The following is a 26517-nucleotide window of genomic DNA, read 5'->3' as shown; positions in this document are numbered from 1 at the left end:
GCTACTTTGTGAGTATATCAGTGATTTTAACATTTTTATAACTATCAATGAATAATATATGTTACTCATATAGACCAACAAAGAATTCATCAACTAGCTAGCTACTAGGAGTGGGTACTAAAATATTTTTTCGGTGCGACAATAGCAGGCTATTGGTTGAAGCTCAGTGTTAAATAAACATTTCCCTGTCATCGTAACTAAGCCAATATGACAACAATGTCGATGAAAATGTACTAATCACCTTGATTTGGAAGTACACAACACACTCCCTGCCTCTCATCATGAGCCAGCTGGCTGTTACCGAGAGCCACATACCGGATTTTGAACAGGGTTGTTAGCATTCGGGGAAAAAATACATTTTTATCCCCGACCTAGCTGAATATCTAGGCATCGGATAAGTAGGAGACTACAGCATTCATAAACGTGACCATTAGTCTTGCCACCTTTCGTACTGAATAAGTTTGTAGCGACAAAAGTTTTAATTTAAATGTATAATTTATCACTCTCACATGCCAATAAAGAAACAATAGCTTTTTGTAGCATTTCTGACAATGCTAAATATATTTTTCAGCCAAAACTCAAGAGATCCAGCACCGGGTCAAGCTACTCTGTTGCTCGACAACAACACAGCTGCACTAGGCTGACCAATCATAAGAAGTGGATGAGAACCAACCTAGGCTACTGTAGATACAAAAAGGGTTCCAAAAGGGTTCTTCGGCTATCCCCATTGGAGAACCCTTTTTGGATCCAGGTAAAACCCTGTTTGGTTCCAGGTAGAACCCTTTCGGGTTCCATGTAGAACCCTCTGTGCAAAGGGTTCTACATGGAACCCGAAAGGGTTTTTTCCTGAAACCAAAAAGGGTTCTTCTAAAGGTTCTCCTATGTGACGGCCAAAGAACCCTTTTGGTTCTAGATAGCACCTTTTTTTCTAAGATTGTAGCTAGCTAAATGGTGGAATTCAAGCTGAGGTTAATCAAAAATGCACAAAATATATTTTGATTAGCTATGTAGCTAGCACCAGTCAGCTGAAAGCTAGCTAGCTAACGAACAGGCATAGAAATGTAGCTATCTATATTTGGTTATGAAAGGTTTTTACACAAATTACTTCAGCCATTAGCTAGCTATCTAGGACCTCGACACAGAAGCTAGATTACGTTAGCTCTCATCCCAAATGCTGTTCCTACATTTTTGTTCTCTAAACGAAACTAACACCAAACTTTGGGCAAATTGTCACGCCGCTACCTTCCCTCCATAGTCCAAGCTACGGTAAGAGTTAGCCACAGATGTGATCAATGTACAAAGTACGCTCAAACTGTTGTGATTAGAATGCTTATTTAGATTTTGTCCAGTTACAATTGACGCAACGGTCAGCGTTTGAGCTAGCCACACTTTTTTTCACAGAAACATTTTTGAACAAACACAGTCGCCATTTTGCACAAACACAGTCCACTCTGAGCCATTCAGTGTTGTTGTTTATGTATGTAGGTAGTGGGCTAACCTGTAGCATTAACAATGTCTTTCAAATGGAGACAACTCACAAATGATGGAAATTCAGGAGGGTTTTTTTAGAGATATTTGGAACTCACTCTGGGGAGACTGTTAGAGATATTTGGAACTCACACTGGGGAGACTGTTAGAGATATTTGGAACTCACTCTGGGGAGACTGTTAGAGATATTTGGAACTCACTCTGGGGAGACTGTTAGAGATATTTGGATCTCACTCTGGAGTCTGAAAGTCAGGAATCAGATTCTGACAGTGACAGAGAGGAGCTGCCCCCCCAACCTTGTAGCCATTGAGAACCCTGAATCTGAGGACCCCTTGACCACTGACGAAGTCCCTGGTCCCTTTGAAGATGCTGGTGGTGATGGAGGGAGACCGATAGTGGATGAAGTACAGGAGTTCTGTGGTAGCTGGAAGGCCGCCAGACATTTCACCCCTCCTGGCCCTGCTGTTTGTTTTGATGAGTCCCAGTCTGGAGTGCAACGCAACCTTGCTATTTCCCTCTGAGGCGGAGTGCTTCAATCTGTTTCTGACAGAGGAGCTGGTGGGAGACATAGCGGAGGAGACCAATCGCTATGCCTTGGAGCTACAAGAGAAGAAAGAGCCAGGAGTGAGGGGGGAAACTCGCTAAATGGTTGATAACCACAATTAGTGAAATGTATACCTTCGTGGTGACAGTCCTTCTCATGGGAATAGTAAAGAAGAACTCCCTAAGAGAATACTGGAGCACAGCTCCTATGTTTGCAACTCCCTTCTTTGCCACCCCGTCAACAATGCTACTGCCAGCCTAAATGACCCGTTACTCAAAATAAGAAATGTTCTTACCAGCCTTATCAACATTTGGTCGGGTCTTTGTTCCATACGAGGACCTATGCATTGATGAGTCCCTGATGTTATGGAAAGGTAGGCTAGGGTTTCCCTCAATATATTCCCTCCAAAAGGCACAGGTTTTGGGGGTCAAGTTCTTTGTCATGTGCGACGTGAAGACAGGATTTGTCCAGGACATTATAGTCTACACAGGGTCCACCACTGACATCCAACATTATGAGGGGCTTGGGGTGTCCGGGTCCGTGGTGATGACCATGCTGGCTCCTCATCTCAGCAAGGGACACACTTTGTATGTGGACAATTGGTGCAAAAGTCCCACACTCTTCCAGCATCTGCTCTCCACAGTCCAGTCGAACAGGAAGGGAATGCCGGAAGCAGGAACAGGAAGATGCAGAAGGGGGGGGGGAGGTGGAGTTCAAGGAGAACGGTCAACAGCTGGCAGTAAAGTGGCATGACAAACGAGACATCCATGTCCTCTCCACTGTCCATACAGCAACCATGTCGGCCACAGGGAAGGTGGACCACCTGGCGTGAGAGAGAAAAAGATCAAACCAGACTGTGTGCTTGACAATAACGTCAAAATAGGGGCAGTGGATAAGGCGGACACGATAAACAGCTAGCAATGTGGTATAAGACGATATGTTTTCCATCTGATCGACACTGCTGCCCTCAATGGCTACATAGTTCACCGACCAACTAAACAGGTCAGGTGATTATTGAACAAGGCTTCTGATTGGACTGCAGTTCACATACAAATCACGTACAGTTCCATTATGCAATTATAGTGACAATATCTCACCCACCTACCCACTGCCTCATCACCCTCTCCACTCCCTCATCCTACCCACTCCCTCATCACCCTCTCCACCCTCGTCCTACCCACTGCCTCATCACCCTCTCCACTCCCTCATCCTACCCACTGCCTCATCACCCTCTCCACTCCCTCATCCTACCCACTGCCTCATCACCCTCTCCACTCCCTCATCCTACCCACTGCCTCATCACCCTCTCCACTCCCTCATCCTACCCACTCCCTCATCACCTTCTCCACCCTCATCCTACCCATTGCATCATCACCCTCTCCACCCTCATCCTACCCACTGCCTCATCACCCTCTCCACTCCATCATCCTACCCACTGCCTCATCACCCTCTCCACTCCCTCATCCTACCCACTCCCTCATCACCCTCTCCTCCCTCATCCTACCCACTGCCTCATCACCCTCTCCACCCTCATCCTACCCATTGCCTCATCACCCTCTCCACTCCCTCATCCTACCCACTGCCTCATCACCCTCTCCACCCTCATCCTACCCACTCCCTCATCACCCTCTCCACCCTCCCCCTACCCACTCCCTCATCACCCTCTCCACCCTCATCCTACCCACTCCCTCATCACCCTCTCCACTCCCTCATCCTACCCACTGCCTCATCACCCTCTCCACTCCCTCATCCTACCCACTCCATCATCACCCTCTCCAGTCCCTCATCCTACCCACTCCCTCATCATCCTCTCCACTGATCAACCACAATGAATACTTCAATAAAATAGACTACTACTACATATCAGCCTATGTGTTTCCTTGCTGTGTTTACATCCAGTAAAACTGTTAAGGAGTGTACATTCAAACAGTATGTTGCTAGGATACAAAAGTTGGCCTCAATCTTCAGCTCGAATGATGTCCAGTTACAGGTGTGATATTGTTCAAAACTGTTTTTGTGTGTTTGTGGTTTCTGAAAGTACAGAATAAAGATGAATTATTACTAATTAGAATACAATATCAGGATATAGCAATAAAACAATATTACATAATAACACTGCTATAAAAAATAAATTTAAAAATTGCATTGACATAAAAAAAAAATCACAAATATGAATGATATGACAGTAAGAAAACAGTAACTGATGAGCTCCACAAGGGGGCAGTGTAGAGCAGAGCTATGCTAAAGGCCAGGGCAGCTTCAAAAGATACAACACAATGCTAAAGAAACCATTAGCTTTGTTTTACAGAGCTAATAGAAGAATGTAGCTAGCTACAGACGCGCGACTGAACATAACACCATAAAGGTTATGAAATTAGTACCTTGCCTTGTCCGCGGTTTTAAAGGGACAAAACACACAGATATATTATGCTCCGTACATACAGTGTGTTCTCTATAGTAGAAACGACTATGATAACATACTGAGGCACATAGTTTGATAGAAATGCACACGTGTCCAAAGTTATTATCATGGCGTAAGGAAAACAACAATGAAGGTAATGGGGGCACCAGCCGGAAAATGTGCCGGGGGGGGGGGGGGGAGTTTGTGCAGGTTCTGTTCTGACTGGGGAAGTGCTTGGGCTCTCATCCAAAGAGAGAAGTTTGTCCTGCTCAGTAAAGCCCCCCCCAAAAAACAAAAAAATTGTCCGTTAAAGTGAAATGGGCTACTTTTATGTGAATTAATCAAGAGGCGGACCTCCCTTTATTTTAGAATAATTTGAAATTGACAAGTTGAAACACAGCCTATGATAATTAGGGCAGAGTGTCTTGGTTTGAGGGCAGCCGGGTTACTGTCCTGTTGGAACAATCACATTTTGGAACAGTGATCATTCTTCACCGAACTCACACTGGGGAGACTGTTAGAGATATTTGGAACTCACTCTGGGGAGACTGTTAGAGACATTTGGAACTCACTCTGGGGGTGACCGTTAGAGATATTTGGAACTCACTCTGGGGAGACTGTTAGAGATATTTGGAACTCACGCTGGGGAGACTGTTAGAGATATTTGGATCTCACTCTGGGGAGACTGTTAGAGATATTTGGATCTCACTCTGGGGAGACCCTTAGAGATATTTGGAACTCACTCTGGGGCAACCTTAGAGATATTTGGAACTCACTCTGGGGGAGACTGTTAGAGATATTTGGAACTCACCCTGGGGAGACTGTTAGAGATATTTGGAACTCACTCTGGGGAGACTGTTAGAGATATTTGGATCTCACTCTGGGGGAGACTGTTAGAGATATTTGGAACTCACTCTGGGGGAGACCGTTAGAGATATTTGGAACTCACTCTGGGGAGACCCTTAGAGATATTTAGAACTCACTCTGGGGGAGACCGTTAGAGATATTTGGAACTCACTCTGGGGAGACTGTTAGAGATATTTGGAACTCACTCTGGGGAGACTGTTAGAGATATTTGTATCTCAGGCGTGAAAAGGTTAATCCAAAAATGTGCTGATCAACAGTGTCAAACTAACAACTCTGCCATTTCACCATCTTGATTGTATTTACAGCACCCATCTGAATGCTGCGTTAGCATGTGTTGCAAATTTGTCAATAACTGCCGTGCACTGCCATTCCAGTGGCTAATGCCCCCCCATCCCGGATTATATAAATGTATAGGATACATAACGCTTCAACACTTTAAGCTAGAGACGAGCTGTAAAAAGGCACCAGAAAGACAAAGCTCTAGGCTACATGAGGATGTCTTTATTTACATTTGAGTCATTTAGCTGACACTCTTAGCCAGAGCGACTTACAGTAAAGTGAGTCATTTAGCAGACACTCTTAGCCAGAGCGACTTACAGTAAAGTGAGTCATTTAGCAGACACTCTTAGCCAGAGCAATTTACAGTAAAGTGCATACGTGTTCATACTGGTCCCTGTGGGAATCGAACCCACAACTCTGCCATTGAAACCACCATACTCTACCAACTAAGCCAGTCGCTATGGTTTATTTATACGACCTTGAAAAGTCAAATGACTTAAAACTATTTTATTTTACTTTGCTTTCAATGGGAATTGAGTCATACTGTATTTTACAATGTAAAACCGTTGCAATCAATTGAGCTGTGCAATTTTCCTTCTGAAAACTGCAGACGACTACTTTTGACCATTCTACATTTTACAAGAACCTAAATAAATAGTTCAAAATGTATTTTAGCTATTAGAGGGCAGGAGCCAGCAGACCAGGATTCAAACCATTCAAACCTTGCAGTTATGTAAGCACATCACCTGTGCCATTAAGATCCAGACCTTTTGGCCGAGGACAAATTAAAGGTTACAAATGAAAACTGCAACTTTTATGTTTTTTGTTGTGGCAAAAAGAAAAGCAGCAGACAATCACCTTTTGGTTTAATTAAAAACAACAAACTACGTTTTAAGTGAGAAGTAGGAATTGGTCTGAAGCCGAAAAAGAAAGGAGATTCACATGAGCACCGCAATGTCTACTTCGTCAATGTTCTACCAAGCTTTTCCAGTACACAGCTTTGACCTACTACAGTAGCTATGTTGGTCTATTGTACTTGTGTATGCAGGTTGCTTAGGATTCAAACCTTCTCAAACAGCCTATTTCATACTCTTCAGAGGAAAGATTTTACTTTACAGGATCTCTAGTGGCACAGCTAACAACTGCGATGCAGTGGCCACTCAGGGGAGGCACACAATACTAACCTAAATGATTTAATAACAGAGAAGCCCGTACAGAATATCAAATATTCCAAAACATGCATCGTGTTTGCAATAAGGCACTAAACTAAAACTATATATACTGCTCAAAAACATAAAGGGAACACTTAAACAACACAATGTAACTCCAAGTCAATCACACTTCTGTGAAATCAAACTGTCCACTTAGGAAGCAACACTGATTGACAATAAATTTCACATGCTGTTGTGCAACTGGAATAGACAACAGGTGGAAATTATAGGCAATTAGCAAGACACACCCAATAAAGGAGTGGTTCTGCAGGTGGTAACCACAGACCACTTCTCAGTTCCTATGCTTCCTGGCTGATGTTTTGGTCACTTTTGAATGCTGGCGGTGCTTTCACTCTAGTGGTAGCATGAGACGGAGTCTACAACCCACACAAGTGGCTCAGGTAGTGCAGCTCATCCAGGATGGCACATCAATGCGAGCTGTGGCAAGAAGGTTTGCTGTGTCTGTCAGCGTAGTGTCCAGAGCATGGAGGCGCTACCAGGAGACAGGCCAGTACATCAGGAGACGTGGAGGAGGCCGTAGGAGGGCAACAACCCAGCAGCAGGACCGCTACCTCCGCCTTTGTGCAAGGAGGAGCAGGAGAAGCACTGCCAGAGCCCTGCAAAATGACCTCCAGCAGGCCACAAATGTGCATGTGTCTGCTCAAACGGTCAGAAACAGACTCCATGAGGGTGGTATGAGGGCCCGACGTCCACAGGTGGGGGTTGTGCTTACAGCCCAACACCTTGCAGGACATTTGGCATTTGCCAGAGAACACCAAGATTGGCAAATTCGCCACTGGCGCCCTGTGCTCTTCACAGATGAAAGCAGGTTCACACTGAGCACATGTAACAGACGTGACAGTCTGGAGACGCCGTGGAGAACGTTCTGCTGCCTGCAACATCCTCCAGCATGACCGGTTTGGGGTGGGTCAGTCATGGTGTGGGGTGGCATTTCTTTGGGGGGCTCGCCAGAGGTAGCCTGACTGCTATTAGGTACCGAGATGAGATCCTCAGACCCCTTGTGAGACCATATGCTGGTGCGGTTGGCCCTGGGTTCCTCCTAATGCAAGACAATGCTAGACCTCATGTGGCTGGAGTGTGTCAGCAGTTCCTGCAAGAGGAAGGCATTGATGCTATGGACTGGCCCGCTCTTCCCCAGACCTGAATCCAATTGAGCACATGTGGGACATCATGTCTCGCTCCATCCACCAACACCACGTTGCACCACAGACTGTCCAGGAGTTGGCGGATGCTTTAGTCCAGGTCTGGGAGGAGATCCCTCAGGAGACCATCCGCCACCTCATCAGGAGCATGCCCAGGCGTTGTAGGGAGGTCATACAGGCACGTGGAGGCCACACACACTACTGAGCCTCATTTTGACTTGTTTTAAGGACATTACATCAAAGTTGGATCAGCCTTTTCCACTTTAATTTTGAGTGTGACTCCAAATCCAGACCTCCATGGGTTGATAAATTGGATTTCCATTGATTATTTTTGTGTGATTTTGTTGTCAGCACATTCAACTATGTAAAGAAAAAAGTATTTAATAAGATTATTTCATTCATTCAGCAGTGTATATATTATATACTACCGTTCAAAAGTTTGGGGTCACTTAGAAATTTCCTTGTTTTTGAAAGAAAAGCTAATTTTTGTCCATTAAAATAACATAAAATTGATCAGAAATACTGTGTAGACATTGTTAATGTTGTAAATGAATATTGTAGCTGGAAATTGCAGATTTTTTATGGAATATCTACATAGGCGTACAGAGGCCCATTATCAGCAACCATCACTCCTGTGTTCCAATGGCACGTTGTGTTAGCTAATCCAAGTTTATAATTTTAAAAGGCTAATTAATCATTAGAAAACCCTTTTGCAATTATGTTAGCACAGCTGAAAACTGTTGTTCTGATTAATGAAGCAATAAAACTGGCCTTCTTTAGACTAGTTGAGTATCTGGAGCATCAGCATTTGTGGGTTCGATTACAGGCTAAAAATGGCCAGAAACAAAGCATTTTCTTCTGAAACTCGTCAGTCTTTTCGTTCTGAGAAATGAAGGCTATTCCATGTGAGAAATGAAGGCTATTCCATGTGAGAAATGAAGGCTATTCCATGCGATAAATTGCCAAGAAATTGAAGATCTGGTACAAAACTCTGGAGCCCTAGGTATTGTGGTGCTGGAAAACCTTGGTAGAGCATGGGTGGAATAGGTATTGAATCTTCTTTATTTTTTCAGCTTCAGACCAATGCCCACTTCTCACTTAAAATAGTTCACCTTTCTCATCTGTCTCTCCCCCCTTTTCTCTCTCTGCCCACCCCAACCCCCTCTCTCTCTCACCCCCCCACCAGATGAATAAAGGCATGGTACCATTAGGTGGAACGTGTCCAGGAAAGGAAGATGTCGATGAGAACTATGTTCCCATGAACACTGCCGACGCCTCCCTCGTCTCCTTACCTCCCCCCTCCTACCCCGACCCCACCTCCCTCGTCTCCTTACCTCCCCCCCTCCTTCCCCGACCCCAACTCCCTCGTCTCCTTACCTCCCCCCTCCTTCCCCGACCCCAACTCCCAGGACCCCAACTACGTCATTATGACCCCATGCCCTGGAGAATTGCCTTCTCTGGGGAGACAGGTACCCCCGCCTGCACACCTGGGTTTCCGCTCCTCCTCCCACAACCCCCACACACGCCCATCTCGCAGACACACCACCGGGGGAGGAGGAGGGGGAGGAGCGGGAGACACCCAACCACCACCCATTCACCGCAACCTCAAACCCCGGAAAAGTAAGTGTTTACATATGGAAGTGTGTCCATGCTGCTATACCATCCACGTCTGCTTACGATCATGTGTTTATGTACAGCATATGCAGCAGCCAGTGGCTGTTAGTCTGCTCTGCTGTACAGGCTGTTAGTCTGCTGTACAGGCTGTTAGTCTGCTTTGCTGTACAGGCTGTTAGTCTGCTCTGCTGTACAGGCTGTTAGTCTGCTCTCCTGTACAGGCTGTTAGTCTGCTGTACAGGCTGTTAGTCTGCTCTGCTGTACAGGCTGTTAGTCTGCTGTACAGGCTGTTAGTCTGCTCTGCTGTACAGGCTGTTAGTCTGCTCTGCTGTACAGGCTGTTAGTCTGCTCTGCTGTACAGGCTGATAGTCTGCTGTACAGGCTGTTAGTCTGCTCTGCTGTACAGGCTGTTAGTCTGCTGTACAGGCTGTTAGTCTGCTCTGCTGTACAGGCTGTTAGTCTGCTCTGCTGTACAGGCTGTTAGTCTGCTCTGCTGTACAGGCTGTTTCTACGTTAGTCTGCTCTGCTGTACAGGCTGATAGTCTGCTGTACAGGCTGTTAGTCTGCTCTGCTGTACAGGCTGTTAGTCTGCTCTGCTGTACAGGCTGTTAGTCTGCTCTGCTGTACAGGCTGTTAGTCTGCTGTACAGGCTGTTAGTCTGCTCTGCTGTACAGGCTGTTAGTCTGCTGTACAGGCTGATAGTCTGCTGTACAGGCTGATAGTCTGCTGTACAGGCTGTTAGTCTGCTCTGCTGTACAGGCTGTTAGTCTGCTGTACAGGCTGTTAGTCTGCTCTGCTGTACAGGCTGTTAGTCTGCTCTGCTGTACAGGCTGTTAGTCTGCTCTGCTGTACAGGCTGTTAGTCTGCTCTGCTGTACAGGCTGTTAGTCTGCTCTGCTGTACAGGCTGTTAGTCTGCTCTGCTGTACAGGTTGTTAGTCTGCTCTGCTGTACAGGCTGTTAGTCTGCTGTACAGGCTGTTAGTCTGCTCTGCTGTACAGGCTGTTAGTCTGCTCTGCTGTACAGGCTGTTAGTCTCTGCTGTGCAGGCTGTTTGGACTTGTGTTGATTTGGTCGTTCTCCATTTTGCTTTAAAGGTGTTTACTGCTTTGGGGTTCCTTGGTGTTTTTGTGTTTGAATCAACGTTGCTTTTAGTGTGCTGCTTCACAGCTGTAACCTACCGTCATCTCATCTATCGGTCTTCCTCCTGGCTTTTGGTGGGAAGCCATGTGTTGTTGTCGCTGTTGTCATTCAGCAAGTCTGATCATGATGGTTGTAGTGCTCTGGGGTGATGTCATAGGGTCATACGTCATCTGTTCAGTGGTGTGGCGATGGTTGTAGTGCTCTGGGGTGATGTCATAGGGTGATGTCATAGGGTCATATGTCATCTGTTCAGTGGTGTGGCGATGGTTGTAGTGCTCTGGGGTGATGTCATAGGGTCATATGTCATCTGTTCAGTGGCGATGGGCTTCAACGGGCTGCTCTGTTATGTTGTGTTTGATCTGGATCTTATGTCTGATGGACACTGACGTACACTATACATGAGGTGAAATCTACACATCTAGACATTGTTTATGTTGAACAAATCAGGTTTCAGCCCCATCTCCCTCCACCCAAAACCCCTGGGCTTGGAGAGGACTGACTCACAGACTGTTGGAGAGTTCACACGGGCAAGGAGACTTAAGGGTATGTACCAGCCACACTACAGGGCTATTTAGTGACGTAGCAGTGACATGACATAAGGAAATGTCAATTCATACGTAGTGGTGTTGTTGTACAGTGTTTGTGGGGACTCGTGTGTGTGTGTGTGTGTGTGTGTGTGTGTGTGTGTGTGTGTGTGTGTGTGTGTGTGTGTGTGTGTGTGTGTGTGTGTGTGTGTGTGTGTGTGTGTGTGTGTGTGTGTGTGTGTGTGTGTGTGTGTGTGTATTGTTCCCAGGTGAAGAAACATATTGCTAGTCACTGTTGAATCATGACTCTGGTTTATTCTGAGGTCGATCTGTGTTCTGTCATCCATCATAATAGTATGTACTGAGTGCCTCTCCTTGGTCCTGCCTACACTACTGCTACCCTTCTTCCTCCTATCCTCTCTCACTTTCCTTCTCTCTCTCTCTCTCTTCCTCTCCCTCCCTTCCTCTCCCTCCCTCTCCCTCTCTCCCTACCTCTCCCTCTCCTTCTCTCCTTCCCTCTCTCTCTCCCTCTCTCCCTCCTTCTCCTTCCCTCCATCTCACCGTCTCTCCCTCTCCCTACCTCTCCCTCTCCTCTCCTTCCCTCCATACCTCTCTTCCTCCCTCTCTTTCCCTCCCTCCCTCCCTCCCTCCCTCCCTCTCTTCCTCCCTCCCTCCCTCCCTCCCTCCCTCCATCTCACCGTCTCTCCCTCTCTTCCTCCCTCTCCCTCTCCCTACCTCTCCCTCTCCTTCCCTCCATACCTCTCTTCCTCCCTCTCCTTCCCTCCCTCCCTCCTTCTCCTTCCCCCATCTCACCACTCTCTTCCTCCCTCTCCCTCTCCCTACCTCTCCCTCTCCTTCCCTCCATACCTCTCTTCCTCCCTCTCCTTCCTTCCTTCCTTCCTTCCCTCCCTCCCTCCCTCCCTCCCTCCCTCCCTCCCTCCCTCCCTCCCTCCCTCCTTCTCCTTCCCTCCATCTCACCGTCTCTCCCTCTCTTCCTCCCTCTCCCTACCTCTCCCTCTCCTTCCCTCCATACCTCTCTTCCTCCCTCTCCTTCCCTCTCCCTCCCTCCTTCTCCTTCCCTCCATCTCACCGTCTCTCCCTCTCTTCCTCCCTCTCCCTCTCCCTACCTCTCCCTCTCCTTCCCTCCATACCTCTCTTTCTCCCTCTCCTTCCCTCTCTCACTACCTCTCCCTCTCCTTCCCTCCATACCTATCTTCCTCCCTCTCCTTCCCTCCCACTACCACTTCTCTCTCTGTTACTCCCATCCTAGTATGATGTAGTGACTGGGTCTCCCTGGTCCATACTAGTGTTGAATAATGTAGCTAATGTAATGTTTCCCTGGTCCATACTAGTGTTGAATAATGTAGTTAATGTCCCTGAGTTAGCTAGCAGGACTAATGTCCCTGAGTTAGCTAGCAGGGCTAATGTCCCTGAGTTAGCTAGCAGGGCTAATGTCCCTGAGTTAGCTAGCAGGGCTAATGTCCCTGAGTTAGCTAGCAGGGCTAATGTCCCTGAGTTAGCTAGCAGGGCTAATGTCCCTGAGTTAGCTAGCAGGGCTAATGTCCCTGAGTTAGCTAGCAGGACTAATGTCCCTGAGTTAGCTAGCAGGGCTAATGTCCCTGAGTTAGCTAGCAGGGCTAATGTCCCTGAGTTAGCTAGCAGGGCTAATGTCCCTGAGTTAGCTAGCAGGACTAATGTCCCTGAGTTAGCTAGCAGGGCTAATGTCCCTGAGTTAGCTAGCAGGGCTAATGTCCCTGAGTTAGCTAGCAGGACTAATGTCCCTGAGTTAGCTAGCAGGACTACACTGTTGATAATGCCCCTGAGTTAGCTAGCAGGAATAATGCCCCTGAGTTAGCTAGCAGGACTAATGTTCCTGAGTTAGCTAGCAGGGCTAATGTTCCTGAGTTAGCTAGCAGGACTAATGTTCCTGAGTTAGCTAGCAGGACTAATGTTCCTGAGTTAGCTAGCAGGACTAACGTCCCTGAGTTAGCTAGCAGGACTAATGTCCCTGAGATAGCAAGCAGGACTAATGTTCCTGAGTTAGCTAGCAGGACTAACGTCCCTGAGTTAGCTAGCAGGACTAACGTCCCTGAGTTAGCTAGCAGGGCTAATGTCCCTGAGTTAGCTAGCAGGACTACACTGTTGATAATGTCCCTGAGTTAGCTAGCAGGGCTAATGTTCCTGAGTTAGCTAGCAGGACTAACGTCCCTGAGTTAGCTAGCAGGACTAATGTCCCTGAGTTAGCTAGCAGGGCTAATGTCCCTGAGTTAGCTAGCAGGACTAATATCCCTGAGTTAGCTAGCAGGACTAATGTTCCTGAGTTAGCTAGCAGGACTAATGTTCCTGAGTTAGCTAGCAGGACTAATGTTCCTGAGTTAGCTAGCAGGACTAATGTTCCTGAGTTAGCTAGCAGGACTAATGTCCCTGAGTTAGCTAGCAGGACTAATGTCCCTGAGTTAGCTAGCAGGACTAATGTTTCTGAGTTAGCTAGCAGGACTAATGTCCCTGAGTTAGCTAGCAGGACTGATGTTCCTGAGTTAGCTAGCAGGACTAATATCCCTGAGTTAGCTAGCAGGACTAATATCCCTGAGTTAGCTAGCAGGACTAATATCCCAGAGTTGGCTAGCAGGACTAATGTCCCTGAGTTAGCTAGCAGGACTAATGTCCCTGAGTTAGCTAGCAGGACTAATATCCCTGAGTTAGCTAGCAGGACTAATATCCCTGAGTTAGCTAGCAGGACTAATATCCCTGAGTTAGCTAGCAGGACTAATGTTCCTGAGTTAGCTAGCAGGACTAATGTTCCTGAGTTAGCTAGCAGGACTAATGTCCCTGAGTTAGCTAGCAGGACTAATGTCCCTGAGTTAGCTAGCAGGACTAATGTTCCTGAGTTAGCTAGCAGGACTAATGTTCCTGAGTTAGCTAGCAGGACTAATTTCCCTGAGTTAGCTAGCAGGACTAATGTCCCTGAGTTAGCTAGCAGGACTACACTGTTGATAATGCCCCTGAGTTAGCTAGCAGGACTAATGTCCCTGAGTTAGCTAGCAGGACTAATGTTCCTGAGTTAGCTAGCAGGACTAACGTCCCTGAGTTAGCTAGCAGGGCTAATGTCCCTGAGTTACCTAGCAGGACTAATGGTCCTGAGTTAGCTAGCAGGACTAATGTCCCTGAGTTAGCTAGCAGGACTAATGTCCCTGAGTTAGCTAGCAGGAATACACTGTTGATAATGCCCCTGAGTTAGCTAGCAGGACTAATGTCCCTGAGTTAGCTAGCAGGACTAATGTTCCTGAGTTAGCTAGCAGGACTAACGTCCCTGAGTTAGCTAGCAGGGCTAATGTCCCTGAGTTAGCTAGCAGGACTAATGTTCCTGAGTTCGCTAGCAGGACTAATGGTCCTGAGTTAGCTAGCAGGACTAATGTTCCTGAGTTAGCTAGCAGGACTAATGTTCCTGAGTTAGCTAGCAGGACTAATGGTCCTGAGTTAGCTAGCAGGACTAATGTTCCTGAGTTAGCTAGCAGGACTAATGTCCCTGAGTTAGCTAGCAGGACTAATATCCCTGAGTTAGCTAGCAGGACTAATGTTCCTGAGTTAGCTAGCAGGACTAATGTTCCTGAGTTAGCTAGCAGGACTAATGTTCCTGAGTTAGCTAGCAGGACTAATGTCCCTGAGTTAGCTAGCAGGACTAATGTCCCTGAGTTAGCTAGCAGGACTAATGTCCCTGAGTTAGCTAGCAGGACTAATGTCCCTGAGTTAGCTAGCAGGACTAATATCCCTGAGTTAGCTAGCAGGACTAATGTCCCTGAGTTAGCTCGGAGGACTAATGGTCCTGAGTTAGCTAGCAGGACTACACTGTTACTAATATATGTTACTACTACTATCTGTTACTACTACTACTACCTGTTACTACTACTACTACTACTACTACTACTATCTGCTACTACTATCTCTTACTACTACTTGTTACTACTATCACATGAAATCAAATTTTATTGGTCACATACTGAACACGTGGTTAGCAGATGTTATTGCGGGTGTAGTGAAATGTTTATGCTTCTAGACGAGACAGTGCAGCAGTATCTAACAGGTAATATCTAACAACTCCACATCCAAACCTAATACACACAGTCTAGTAAAGGAATGGGATGAGAATATATAAATATAAACTATATGGATGAGCAGTAACAGAGAGGCTAAGATACAATAGATAGTATAGAATAGATAGTGAAGGATACAGTATACAGTATATACATATGAGGTGAGTATTGCGAGATATGTAAACATTCTTAAAGTGGCATTATTAAAGTGACTAGTCTTCCGTTTATTAAAGTGGCCAATGATATCAAGTCTGTAGGTAGGCAGCCGCCTCTCTGTGTTAGTGATGGCTGTTTAACAGTCTGATGGCCTTGAGATAGAAGCTGTCAGTCTCTCGGTCCCAGTTTTGATGCACCTGTACTGACCTCGCCTTCTGAATGATAGCAGTGTGAACAGGCAGTGGCTCGGGTGGTAATTGTCTTTGATGATATTTTTGCCTTCCTGTGACATCGGGTGTTGTAGGTGTCCTGGAGGGCAGGTAGTTTGCTCCCGGTGATGCGTTGTGCAGACCTCACTACCCTCTGGAGAGCCTTGCGGTTGAGGGCGGAGCAGTTGCCGTACCAGGCGGTGATACAGCCAGACAGGATGCTCTCAATTGTGCATCTGTAAAAGTTAGTGAGTGTTTTTGGTGACAAGCCCAATTTTTTCAGCCTCCCGAGGTGGAGTTGGAGGCGTGCGTGGCCACGCAGTCGTGGGTAAACAGGGAGTACAGGAGAGGGCTGAGGACACACCCTTGTGGGGCCCCAGTGTTGAGAATCAGCGGAGTGGAGATGTTATTACCTACCTTCACCACCTGGGGGCGGCCCGTCAGGAAGTCCAGGACCCAGTTGCACAGGGTGGGGTTGAGACCCAGGGCCTCCAGCTTAATGATGAGTTTTGAAGGGTACTATGGTGTTAAATGCTGAGCTGTAGTCAATGAACAGCATTCTTACATAGGTATTCCTCTTGTCCAGATGGGGATAGGGCAGTGTGCAGTGTGATGGCGATGGCATCGTCTATGGACCTATTGGGGCGGTAAGCAAATTGGAGTGGGTCTAGGTTGACAGGTAGGGTGGAGGTGATATGATCCTTGACTAGTCTCTCAAAGCACTTCATGATGACAGAAGTGAGTGCTACGGGGCGATAGTCATTTAGTTCAGTTACCTTAGTTTTCTTGGGAACAGGAACAATGGTGTCCATCTTGAAGCATGTGGGGACAGCAGACTGGGATAAGGATTGATTGAATATGTCTGTAAACACACCAGCCAGCTGGTCTGCGCATTCTCTGAGGACGTGGCTAGGGATGCCGTCTGGGCTGGCAGCCTTGCGAGGGTTAACACGTTTAAATGTTTTACTCACGTTGGCCACGGAGAAGGAGAGCCCACAGTCTTTGGTAGCGGGCCGTGTCAGTGGCACTGTATTGTCCTCAAAGAAAAGAAATTGTTTAATTTGTCTGGGAGCAAGACGTCGATGTCCGCGACGGGGCTGGTTTTCTTTTTGTAGTCCGTGATTGTCTGTAGACCCTGCCACATACGTCGCGTGTTTGAGCCATTGAATTGCGACTTTATTTTGTATCTATACTGAATACCTTACGGAGGGAATAACTATACTGTTTGTATTCGGCCATGTTTCCAGTCACCTTACCATGATTAAATGCGGTGGTACATGCTTTCAGTTTTGCACGAATGCTGCCATCAATCCACAGTTTCTGGTTAGGGAAGGTTTTAATAGTAACAGTGGGTACAACATCTCCTATACACTTCCTTATAAACTCGCTCACCGAGTCAACATATACGTCAATGTTATTGTCTGAGGCTACCCAGGAACATATCCCAGTCCACGTGATCGAAGCAATCTTGAAGCGTGGAATCCGATTGGTCAGACCGGCATTGGATAGACCTAAGCACAGGCGTTTCCTGTTTTAGTTTCTGCCTATAGGAGAGGAGCAACAAGATGGAGTCATGGTCAGATTTGCCAAAAGGAGGGCGGGGGAGGGCCTTGTATGCATCGCGGAAGTTAGAGTAGCAATGGTTGAGTGTGTTAGTCACTCGGGTACTGCAATCGATATGCTGATAGAATTTAGTTAGCCTTGTTCTCAGATTAGCTTTGTTAAAATCCCCAGCTACAATAAATACCTCAGTTTGCATGAAGTCCAGTGAAGTTCCTACTATCTACTATCTGCTATTACTATCTGTTAGTACTATCTGTTACTATCCGTATATCTGACTCTATGCTCCCCCTTCCTCTCTCCTCCTTACTGTTACTACTACATGTATATCTGACTCTATACTCCCCCTTCCTCTCTCCTCCTTACTTCACTCCCACTTACCCGTGTTTCTCCTTGTACTCCAACTCTCAACTCTCCATCCATCCATCTCTCCATCTCTCCATCCATCTCTCCATCCATCTCTCCATCCATCTCTCCATCTCTCCATCCATCCATCTCTCCATCCATCCATCTCTCCATCCATTTCTCCATCCATCTCTCCATCCATCCATCTCTCCATCCATCCATCTCTCCATCTCTCCATCTCTCCATCCATTTCTCCATCCATCTCTCCATCCATCCATCCATCCATCCATCCATCTCTCCATCTCTCCATCCATCTCTCCATCTCTCCATCCATCTCTCTATCTCTCCATCCATTTCTCCATCCATCCATCTCTCCATCCATCCATCTCTCCATCTCTCCATCCATCTCTCCATCCATTTCTCCATCCATCTCTCCATCCATCTCTCCATCCATCTCTCCAACCATTTCTCCATCCATCTCTCCATCTCTCCATCCATCTCTCCATCCATCTCTCCATCCATTTCTCCATCCATCTCTCCATCTTCTCCTCTAGTTAAACCCACCCCTCTGGACATAACACCTGTGCAGGAGTGGGAGGAGATACCGCCACCTGTACGATCACCTGTCACCAGAACCTTCACCCGGGAGTAAGTGTGTGTCTCTGTGTGTCTCTGTGTGTGTGTGTGTGTGTGTGTGTGTGTCTGTGTGTGTGTGTGTGTGTGTGTGTGTGTGTGTGTGTGTGTCTCTGTGTGTGTGTCTCTGTGTGTGTGTGTGTGTGTGTGTACATGTGTTCTTGTGTGTGTTGGGTGTGTGTTGGGTGTGTGTGTGTGCGTGTGTGCGTGTGTGTGTGTGTGTGTTAGGTGTGTGTGTGTGTGTGTGTGTGTGTGTATGTGTGTGTGTGTGTTAGGTGTGTGTGTGTGTACATGTGTTTGTGTGTGTGTGTGTCTCTGTGTGTGTGTGTGTGTGTGTGTGTGTTAGGTGTGTGTGTGTGTGTTAGGTGTGTGTGTGTGTGTGTGTGTGTGTGTTCATGTGTTCTTGTGTGTGTGTTGGGTGTGTGTGTGTGTGTTCATGTGTTCTTGTGTGTGTGTGTGTGTGTGTGTGTGTGTGTGTGTGTGTGTGTGAGTGTGTCTGTGTGTTCATGTGTTCTTGTGTGTGTGTTGTGTGTGTGTGTGTGTGTGTGTGTGTGTGTGTGTGTGTGTGTGTGTGTTGTGTGTGGTGTGTGTGAGTGTGTTCATGTGTTCTTGTGTGTGTGTTGTGTGTGTGTGTGTGTGTGTGTGTGTGTGTGTGTGTGTGTGTGTGTGTGTGTGTTTGTGCATGCTGCAGGCATAGAGCCACTCAGGCGGAGTGTAACAGCACTGGTCAGAAGTGCTGTGTCAGTAGAACATAGTGTGTTAAATATTTAATATCTGATTTCATCTTAGTTTGATGGCCGTAGGTCATACTTCCCATTGATGTGTACTGTACTGCCCCCTCTGCTGGCCATCCACCGGCACTACAAGTCAATGCAAATTAAAGCCCCGCCCTAGTCACTCATCGTGGTTCAGTTTTGCATTTTTCTCAGTAACGGTTGAGGTTAGATTGGATTGGTGGAGGGGAAGCTGATCCTAGATCTGTACGTAGGGATTAACAACGCCCCGGAGGGGTCTGCGCACAACAACAAAAAATGTAGGGTGTTCACCCATAACATGTGTCTTTCGTTAAATGGTTTATAAAATAAAGAATTGCATCAGAGAATGTCTCTACCATACACGGTTCAAAAGTTTACAAACGACTGTGAGAATTTAGAGTGATTAGAATATCATTACGGTCAAAAAGTGGTCGCTGCTCAATAGAACTCTGTCATTGTTCTGCGGGAAGAACGGCGCTGACAAGCATCTCTCTCTCTCTCTCTCTCTCTCTCTCTCTCTCTCTCTCTCTCTCTCTCTCTCTCTCTCTCTCTCTCTATATATATATATATATATAACACTTCAAAATATAGAAGAGATACAATAATGTTCACAACAAAATAAGACTCCTATTTCATCAATACTGTTAAGTACAAGCATATTAAGGTTATAATATTGTAGAATCTAATCATTTGTATGTGAAATGAAATGGGGCAAAGAAAACATTGGTTTTGACATTCATTTAGTATCACTGTCTTGAATTGGCACGTTTTTTCCCCCTGCATTCTCGAGCAGTGAGGGAACACCCTATACCCAATTGTGTATGTCTGTTTTCAAAATAAAAGTCAGTGTTTCAGAATAAAAGTCCTAAACCTTTTGTTTATGTGTGTCAGTCCATCCAGCTGCTACACGTGTCCGTCCGATAGACCCTCTACCTGCCAAAGCTCCACCTCCAGCTCAGACTCGGACGACCCAGACGACAACTACGTTGCCATGACAACATCCAACATCGCCCTCGCCGCCGTCGTGTCGGTATGTTAGATTCACACACGCACACATAACGTACACACACACACAGTCTTGTATAACTAACCTTGACACACAATTCAGTCTCATTCAAAATCTTATTTTCCCTAACCCCTAACCCTAACCCTAAACCTAGCTCCTAACCCTAAAATTAACCCTAGCTCCTAACCCTAGCTCCTAGCCCTAGCTCCTAACCCTAGCTCCTAACCCTAAAATTAACCCTAGCTCCTAACCCTAGCTCCTAACCCTAGCTCCTAACCCTAGCTCCTAGCCCTAGCTCCTAACCCTAGCTCCTAACCCTAAAATTAACCCTAGCTCCTAACCCTAGCTCCTAACCCTAGCTCCTAACCCTAGCTCCTAACCCTAAAACTAACCCTAGCTCCTAACCCTAGCTCCTAACCCTAAAACTAACCCTAGCTCCTAATCCTAACCATAAACCTAATTCTAACCCTAAAACTAAGTCTAGCCTTAACACTAAACCCCCTAGAAATAGCATTTGACCTTGTGGGGACTAACAAAAATGTCCCCAGTTGGTCAAAATGTTTGTTTGTTCCACTATTCTTGTGTGGATTTCTGGACTTCTGTGTGTGTGTGTGTGTTCCAGACCCTGCGTGGGGACAGCCCCATGGTCTTACGGAGGCCTAGAGGGGACAAACAGGTTGAGTACCTGGATCTGGACCTACACACTGGTAGAGTGGCCACACCCCCACGACAGGTAAGACAATCTACCGACGCGAGTGCTACGGTGGCGGTACTCATTTAAATCAAATCAAATCATTTATTTGTCACGTGCTCCGAATACAACAGGTGTAGTAGACCTTACAGTGAAATGCTGAATACAACAGGTGTAGTAGACCTTACAGTGAAATGCTGAATACAACAGGTGTAGTAGACCTCACAGTGAAATGCTGAATACAACAGGTGTAGTAGACCTCACAGTGAAATGCTGAATACAACAGGTGTAGTAGACCTTACAGTGAAATGCTGAATACAACAGGTGTAGTAGACCTCACAGTGAAATGCTGAATACAACAGGTGTAGTAGACCTCACAGTGAAATGCTGAATACAACAGGTGTAGTAGACCTCACAGTGAAATGCTGAATACAACAGGTGTAGTAGACCTCACAGTGAAATACTGAATACAACAGGTGTAGTAGACCTCACAGTGAAATGCTGAATACAACAGGTGTAGTAGACCTCACAGTGAAATGCTGAATACAACAGGTGTAGTAGACCTTACAGTGAAATGCTGAATACAACAGGTGTAGTAGACCTTACAGTGAAATGCTGAATACAACAGGTGTAGTAGACCTCACAGTGAAATGCTGAATACAACAGGTGTAGTAGACCTCACAGTGAAATGCTGAATACAACAGGTGTAGTAGACCTCACAGTGAAATGCTGAATACAACAGGTGTAGTAGACCTTACAGTGAAATGCTGAATACAACAGGTGTAGTAGACCTCACAGTGAAATGCTGAATACAACAGGTGTAGTAGACCTCACAGTGAAATGCTGAATACAACAGGTGTAGTAGACCTCACAGTGAAATGCTGAATACAACAGATGTAGACCTCACAGTGAAATGCTGAATACAACAGGTGTAGTAGACCTTACAGTGAGATGCTGAATACAACAGGTATAGTAGACCTTACAGTGAAATGTTTACTTACAGGCTCTAACCAATAGTGCAAAAAAGGTGTTAGGTGAACAATAGGTAGGTAAAGAAATAAAACAACAGTAAAAAGACAGGCTATATACATTAGCGAGGCTATAAAAGTAGTGAGGCTACATACAGACACCGGTTAGTCAGGCTGATTAAGGTAGTATGTACATGTGGGTATGGTTAAAGTGACTATACATATATGATGAACAGAGAGTAGCAGTAGCGTAAAAAGAGGGGTTGGCGGGTGGTGGGACACCATGCAGATAGCCCGGTTAGCCAATGTGCGGGAGCACTGGTTGGTCGGCCCAATTGAGGTAGTATATACATGTAGGTATGTTAAAGTGACTATGCATATATGATAAACAGAGAGTAGCAGCAGCGTCAAAAGAGGGTTGGGGGGGGGTGGGCACACAATGCAAATAGTCCGGGTAGCCATTTGATTACCTGTTCAGGAGTCTTATGGCTTGGGGGTAAAAACTGTTAAGAAGCCTTTTTGTCCTAGACTTGGCACTCGGGTACAGCTTGCCATGCGGTAGTAGAGAGAACAGTCTATGACTGGGGTGGCTAGGGTTTTCGACAATTTTTAGGGCCTTCCTCTTACACCGCCTGGTGTAGAGGTCCTGGATGGCAGGCAGCTTAGCCCCAGTAATGTACTGGGCCGTACGCACTACCCTCTGTAGTGCCTTGCGGTCAGAGGCCGAGCAATTGCCGTACCAGGCAGTGATGCAACCATTCAGGATGCAACCATTCAGGATGCTCTCGATGTTGCAGCTGTAGAACCTTTTGAGGATCTCAGGACCCATGCCAAAATTTTTTAGTTTTCTGAGGGGGAATAGGCTTTGTCATGCCCTCTTCACGACTGTCTTGGTGTGTTTGGACCATTCTAGTTTGTTGTTGATGTGGACACCGAGGAACTTAAAGCTCTCAACCTGCTCCACTACAGCCCCGTCGATGAGAATGGGGGTGTGCTCGGTCCTCCTTTTCCTGTAGTCCACAATCATCTCCTTAGTCTTGGTTACGTTGAGGGATAGGTTGTTATTCTGGCACTACACGGCCAGGTATCTGACCTCCTCCCTATAGGCTGTCTCATCGTTGTCTGTGATCAGGCCACTGTTGTGTCGTCTGCAAATTTAATGATGGTGTTGGAGTCGTGCCTGGCCATGCAGTCGTGGGTGAACAGGGAGTACAGGAGGGGACTGAGCACACACCCCTCTGGAGCTCCAGTGTTGAGGATCAGCGTGGCGGATGTGTTGCTACCTACCCTCACCACCTGGGGGCGGCCCGTCAGGAAGTCCAGGATTCAGTTGCAGAGGGAGGTGTTTAGTCCCAGAGTCCTTAGCTTAGTGATGAGCTTTGAGGGCACTATGGTGTTGAACGCTGAGCTGTAGTCAATGAATAGCATTCTCACATAAGTGTTCCTTTTGTCCAGGTGGGAAAGGGCAGTGTGGAGTGCAATAGAGATTGCATCATCTGTGGATCTGTTTGGGCGGTATGCAAATTGGAGTGGGTCTAGGCAGGTTACCTTCGCTTTCTTGGGCACAGGGGCTATGGTGGTCTGCTTGAAACATGTTGGTATTACAGACTCAGTCAGGGAGAGGTTGAAAATGAGACTTACCAGTTGGTCAGCGCATGCTTTGAGTACACGTCCTGGTGATCCATCTGGCCCTGTGGCCTAGTGAATGTTGACCTGTTTAAAGGTCTTGCTCACATCGGCTATGGAGAGCGTGATCACATAGTCGTCCGGAACAGCTGGGGCTCTCATGCATGCTTCAGTGTTGCTTGCCTCAAAGCGATCATAAAAGCATTTAGCTCGTCTGGTAGGCTCGTGTCACTGGGCAGCTCGCGGCTGGGTTTCCCTTGGTAGTCCATAATAGTTTGCAAGCCCTGCCACATCCGACGAGCATCAGAGCCGGTGCATAAGGATTCAATCTTAGTCCTGTATTGATGCTTTGCATGTTTGATGGTTCATCTGAGGGCATAGCGGGATTTCTTATAAGCGTCCGGATTAGTGTCCCGCTACTTTAAAGCTGCAGCTCTAGCCTTTAGCTCGGTCCGAATGCTGCATGTAATCCGTGGCTTCTAGAATTATGGTCAGATTTGCCAATTGGAGGGAGAGCTTTGTATGCGTCTCTGTGTGTGGAGTGAAGGTGGTCTAGAGTTTTTTTCTTCCTCTGGTTGCATATGTGACATGCAGGTAAAACGGATTGAAGTTTGCCTGCATTAAAGTCCCCGGCCACTAGGAGCACTGCCTCTGGATGAGCATTTCTTACTTGCTTATGGCCCTATATCGCTTGTTGAGTGCGGTCTTAGTGCCAGCATCGGTCTGTGGTGGTAAATAGACGGCTATGAAAAATCTAGATGAGAACTCTCTTGGTAGATAGTGTGGTCTACAGCTTATCATGAGGTACTCTACCTCTTGGTAGATAGTGTGGTCTACAGCTTATCATGAGGTACTCTACCTCAGGCGAGCAAAACCTCGAGACTTCCTTAATATTAGACATTGTGCACCAGCTATTATTGACAAATAGACACACACCTCTACCCCTCGTCTTACCAGATGTAGCTGTTCTGTCCTGCCGATGTACGGAAAACCCAGCCAACTGTATATTATCTGTGTCATCGTTCAGCCACGACTCTGTGAAATATAAGATATTACAGTTTTTAATGTCCCGTTGGTAGGATAGTCGCGAGGGGAGATCATCCTATTTATTCTCCATTGATTGCGCGTTGGCCAATAGAATGGATGGTAGAGGCGGGTTACCCACTAGTAATGAATTCCCACAAGGCACCCCGATCTCCGTCTTTTCTTCTCGCGAATGACGGGGATTTGGGCCTGGTCTTGGACAATCAGTATATCCTTCGCGTCAGACTCATCAAAGAAATAATCTTCTTCCAGTTTGCGGTGACTGTTCTGATATCCAGAAGCTCTATTTTGTCATAAGAGACGGTAGCAGCAACATTATGTACAAAATAAGTTACAAACGCAAAAAAACACAAAGTAGCACAATTGGTTAGGAGCCCGTAAAACGTCAGCGGGTTAGTTAATTAACCAGGTTAGTTCATTTACCAGGTTAGTTCATTTACCAGGTTAGTTCATTTACCAGGTTAGTTAATTTACCAGGTTAGCTCATTAGGAATATGGGTCTGAGCTAGACATTTCTATGATAAAGCTCTGTATATCTGTTTCAAAATAAGAATACACACAAAAAAAACACTTGTTTCAGAATAAAAGTCCCACTTTTGTGTTTCAAAATAAAAGTCTCTGTTTTAGAATAAAAGTCCATCCTGTCTTTTTGTTTTCAGAAAAAGAGTGTGTTGGGTGGCTCGATGGGCTCGAGCGAAGGTGAGCGTGCACGTGAGCGTGAAGGTGAGCGTGCACGTGAGCGTGTGGACTATGTGGTCGTTGATCCTGAGAGAACCAGAGCTCTGAAAAGTACCAGGGAGGCGTGGCACGACGGGAGACAGTCTACTGAGAAGGACAAATAACACACACACACACACTGAACAGACACACACACACACACACACACTGAACAGATACACACACACACATTGAACAGTCACACACACACACACACACACACCTGAACAGATACACACACACACACTGAACAGACACACACTGGACACACACACACACACTGGACACACACACACACTGAACAGACACACACACACTGAACAGATACACACACTGGACACACACACACACTGAACAGACACACACACACTGAACAGATACACACACTGGACACAGACACACTGAACAGACACACACACACTGAACAGACACACACACACACTGAACAGACACACACACACTGAACAGATACACACTGGACACACACACACACTGAACAGACACACACACACTGAACAGACACACACACACACACTGAACAGACACACACACACACTGAACAGACACACACACACTGAACAGACACACGCACACACACTGAACAGACACACACACACACTGAACAGAACACACACACACACACACACTGAACAGACACACGTACACTGAACATACACACACACACACACACTGAACAGATACACACTGGGCACACACACACACTGAACAGACACACACACACTGAACATACACACACACACACACACACACACACACTGAACAGACACACACACACGGCAAACTACAGAGTGAGACACCCACTAATTGACCCAAATGACCACTATATACACTCACAGCTTTGCCAACACACACACACACACACACACACACACCTCTCCAAGTGGACCCTGCTCCACGAGGGGGTAAAAGGGGGGGGCTCAGCCCCCTCAGTTTTAGTTGTATGTCCTTTATATAAAATAGTAAGAAAGTTCAAATGATTGATTGACAGGTTGGCACAAAATCTGTCATCTGTAATCAGTCATCTGTCATCTGTTTCAGTCTGTCATTCAGATATAATGTCCATACAGTCCTCCTCCTCTGGGACTCACTTTACAAGTTCTTTAAAAAAAAAACAACCGTGACTTCCCTGTACAGAAACATTGAATAGAGTACTGGAAGTTCCCCTTCCCGACATCGAATGCACGCGTTCGTACAACACAGAAGTAAGAATCGAGGCTGCAGGGCTGCTGAAGGCGGTGATAGACCCCTGGCTTTTAAGTTTATGGTGCACAGAATCCTCAATCTTCTCCATCCTCCAAAACAAATGACTCCAAGCAAAAGCAACAGATCTTTACACTGGAGTCAGTGGTCCTCAATGTGTTGGAGTGTGGTGGTCCTCAATGAGTTGGAGTGTGGTGGTCCTCAATGTGTTGGAGTGCGGTGGTCCTCAATGTATTGGAGTGTGGTGGTCCTCAATGTGTTGGA

The 26517-nt window shown here is 46.4% G+C and overlaps 1 protein-coding gene across 1 annotated transcript in view; it reads left to right on the top strand.

Annotated features, from left to right (window-relative positions):
* The window catches only part of LOC106578202 (GRB2-associated-binding protein 1), a 60766-nt gene extending 35516 nt beyond the window's left edge, over positions 1–25250 (top strand). The window contains 9 exon segments of the mRNA XM_045711370.1: positions 1–8; positions 9140–9333; positions 9335–9573; positions 10820–10887; positions 11130–11250; positions 18147–18240; positions 19872–20010; positions 20609–20719; positions 24975–25250. The exon segment at positions 1–8 is cut by the window's left edge and continues 114 nt beyond it. Of these exon segments, the coding sequence (XP_045567326.1) occupies positions 1–8; positions 9140–9333; positions 9335–9573; positions 10820–10887; positions 11130–11250; positions 18147–18240; positions 19872–20010; positions 20609–20719; positions 24975–25157 (1157 nt within the window). The 3' untranslated portion in view covers positions 25158–25250.
* Positions 25251–26517: the final 1267 nt, after the last annotated feature.

This window comes from Salmo salar, unplaced genomic scaffold (assembly GCF_905237065.1).
Source record: "Salmo salar unplaced genomic scaffold, Ssal_v3.1, whole genome shotgun sequence".
NCBI classification, from domain to species: domain Eukaryota; kingdom Metazoa; phylum Chordata; class Actinopteri; order Salmoniformes; family Salmonidae; genus Salmo; species Salmo salar.
The sequence above is the reverse complement of the archived record's forward strand: the minus strand, read 5'-3'. Positions and strand labels throughout refer to the sequence as shown.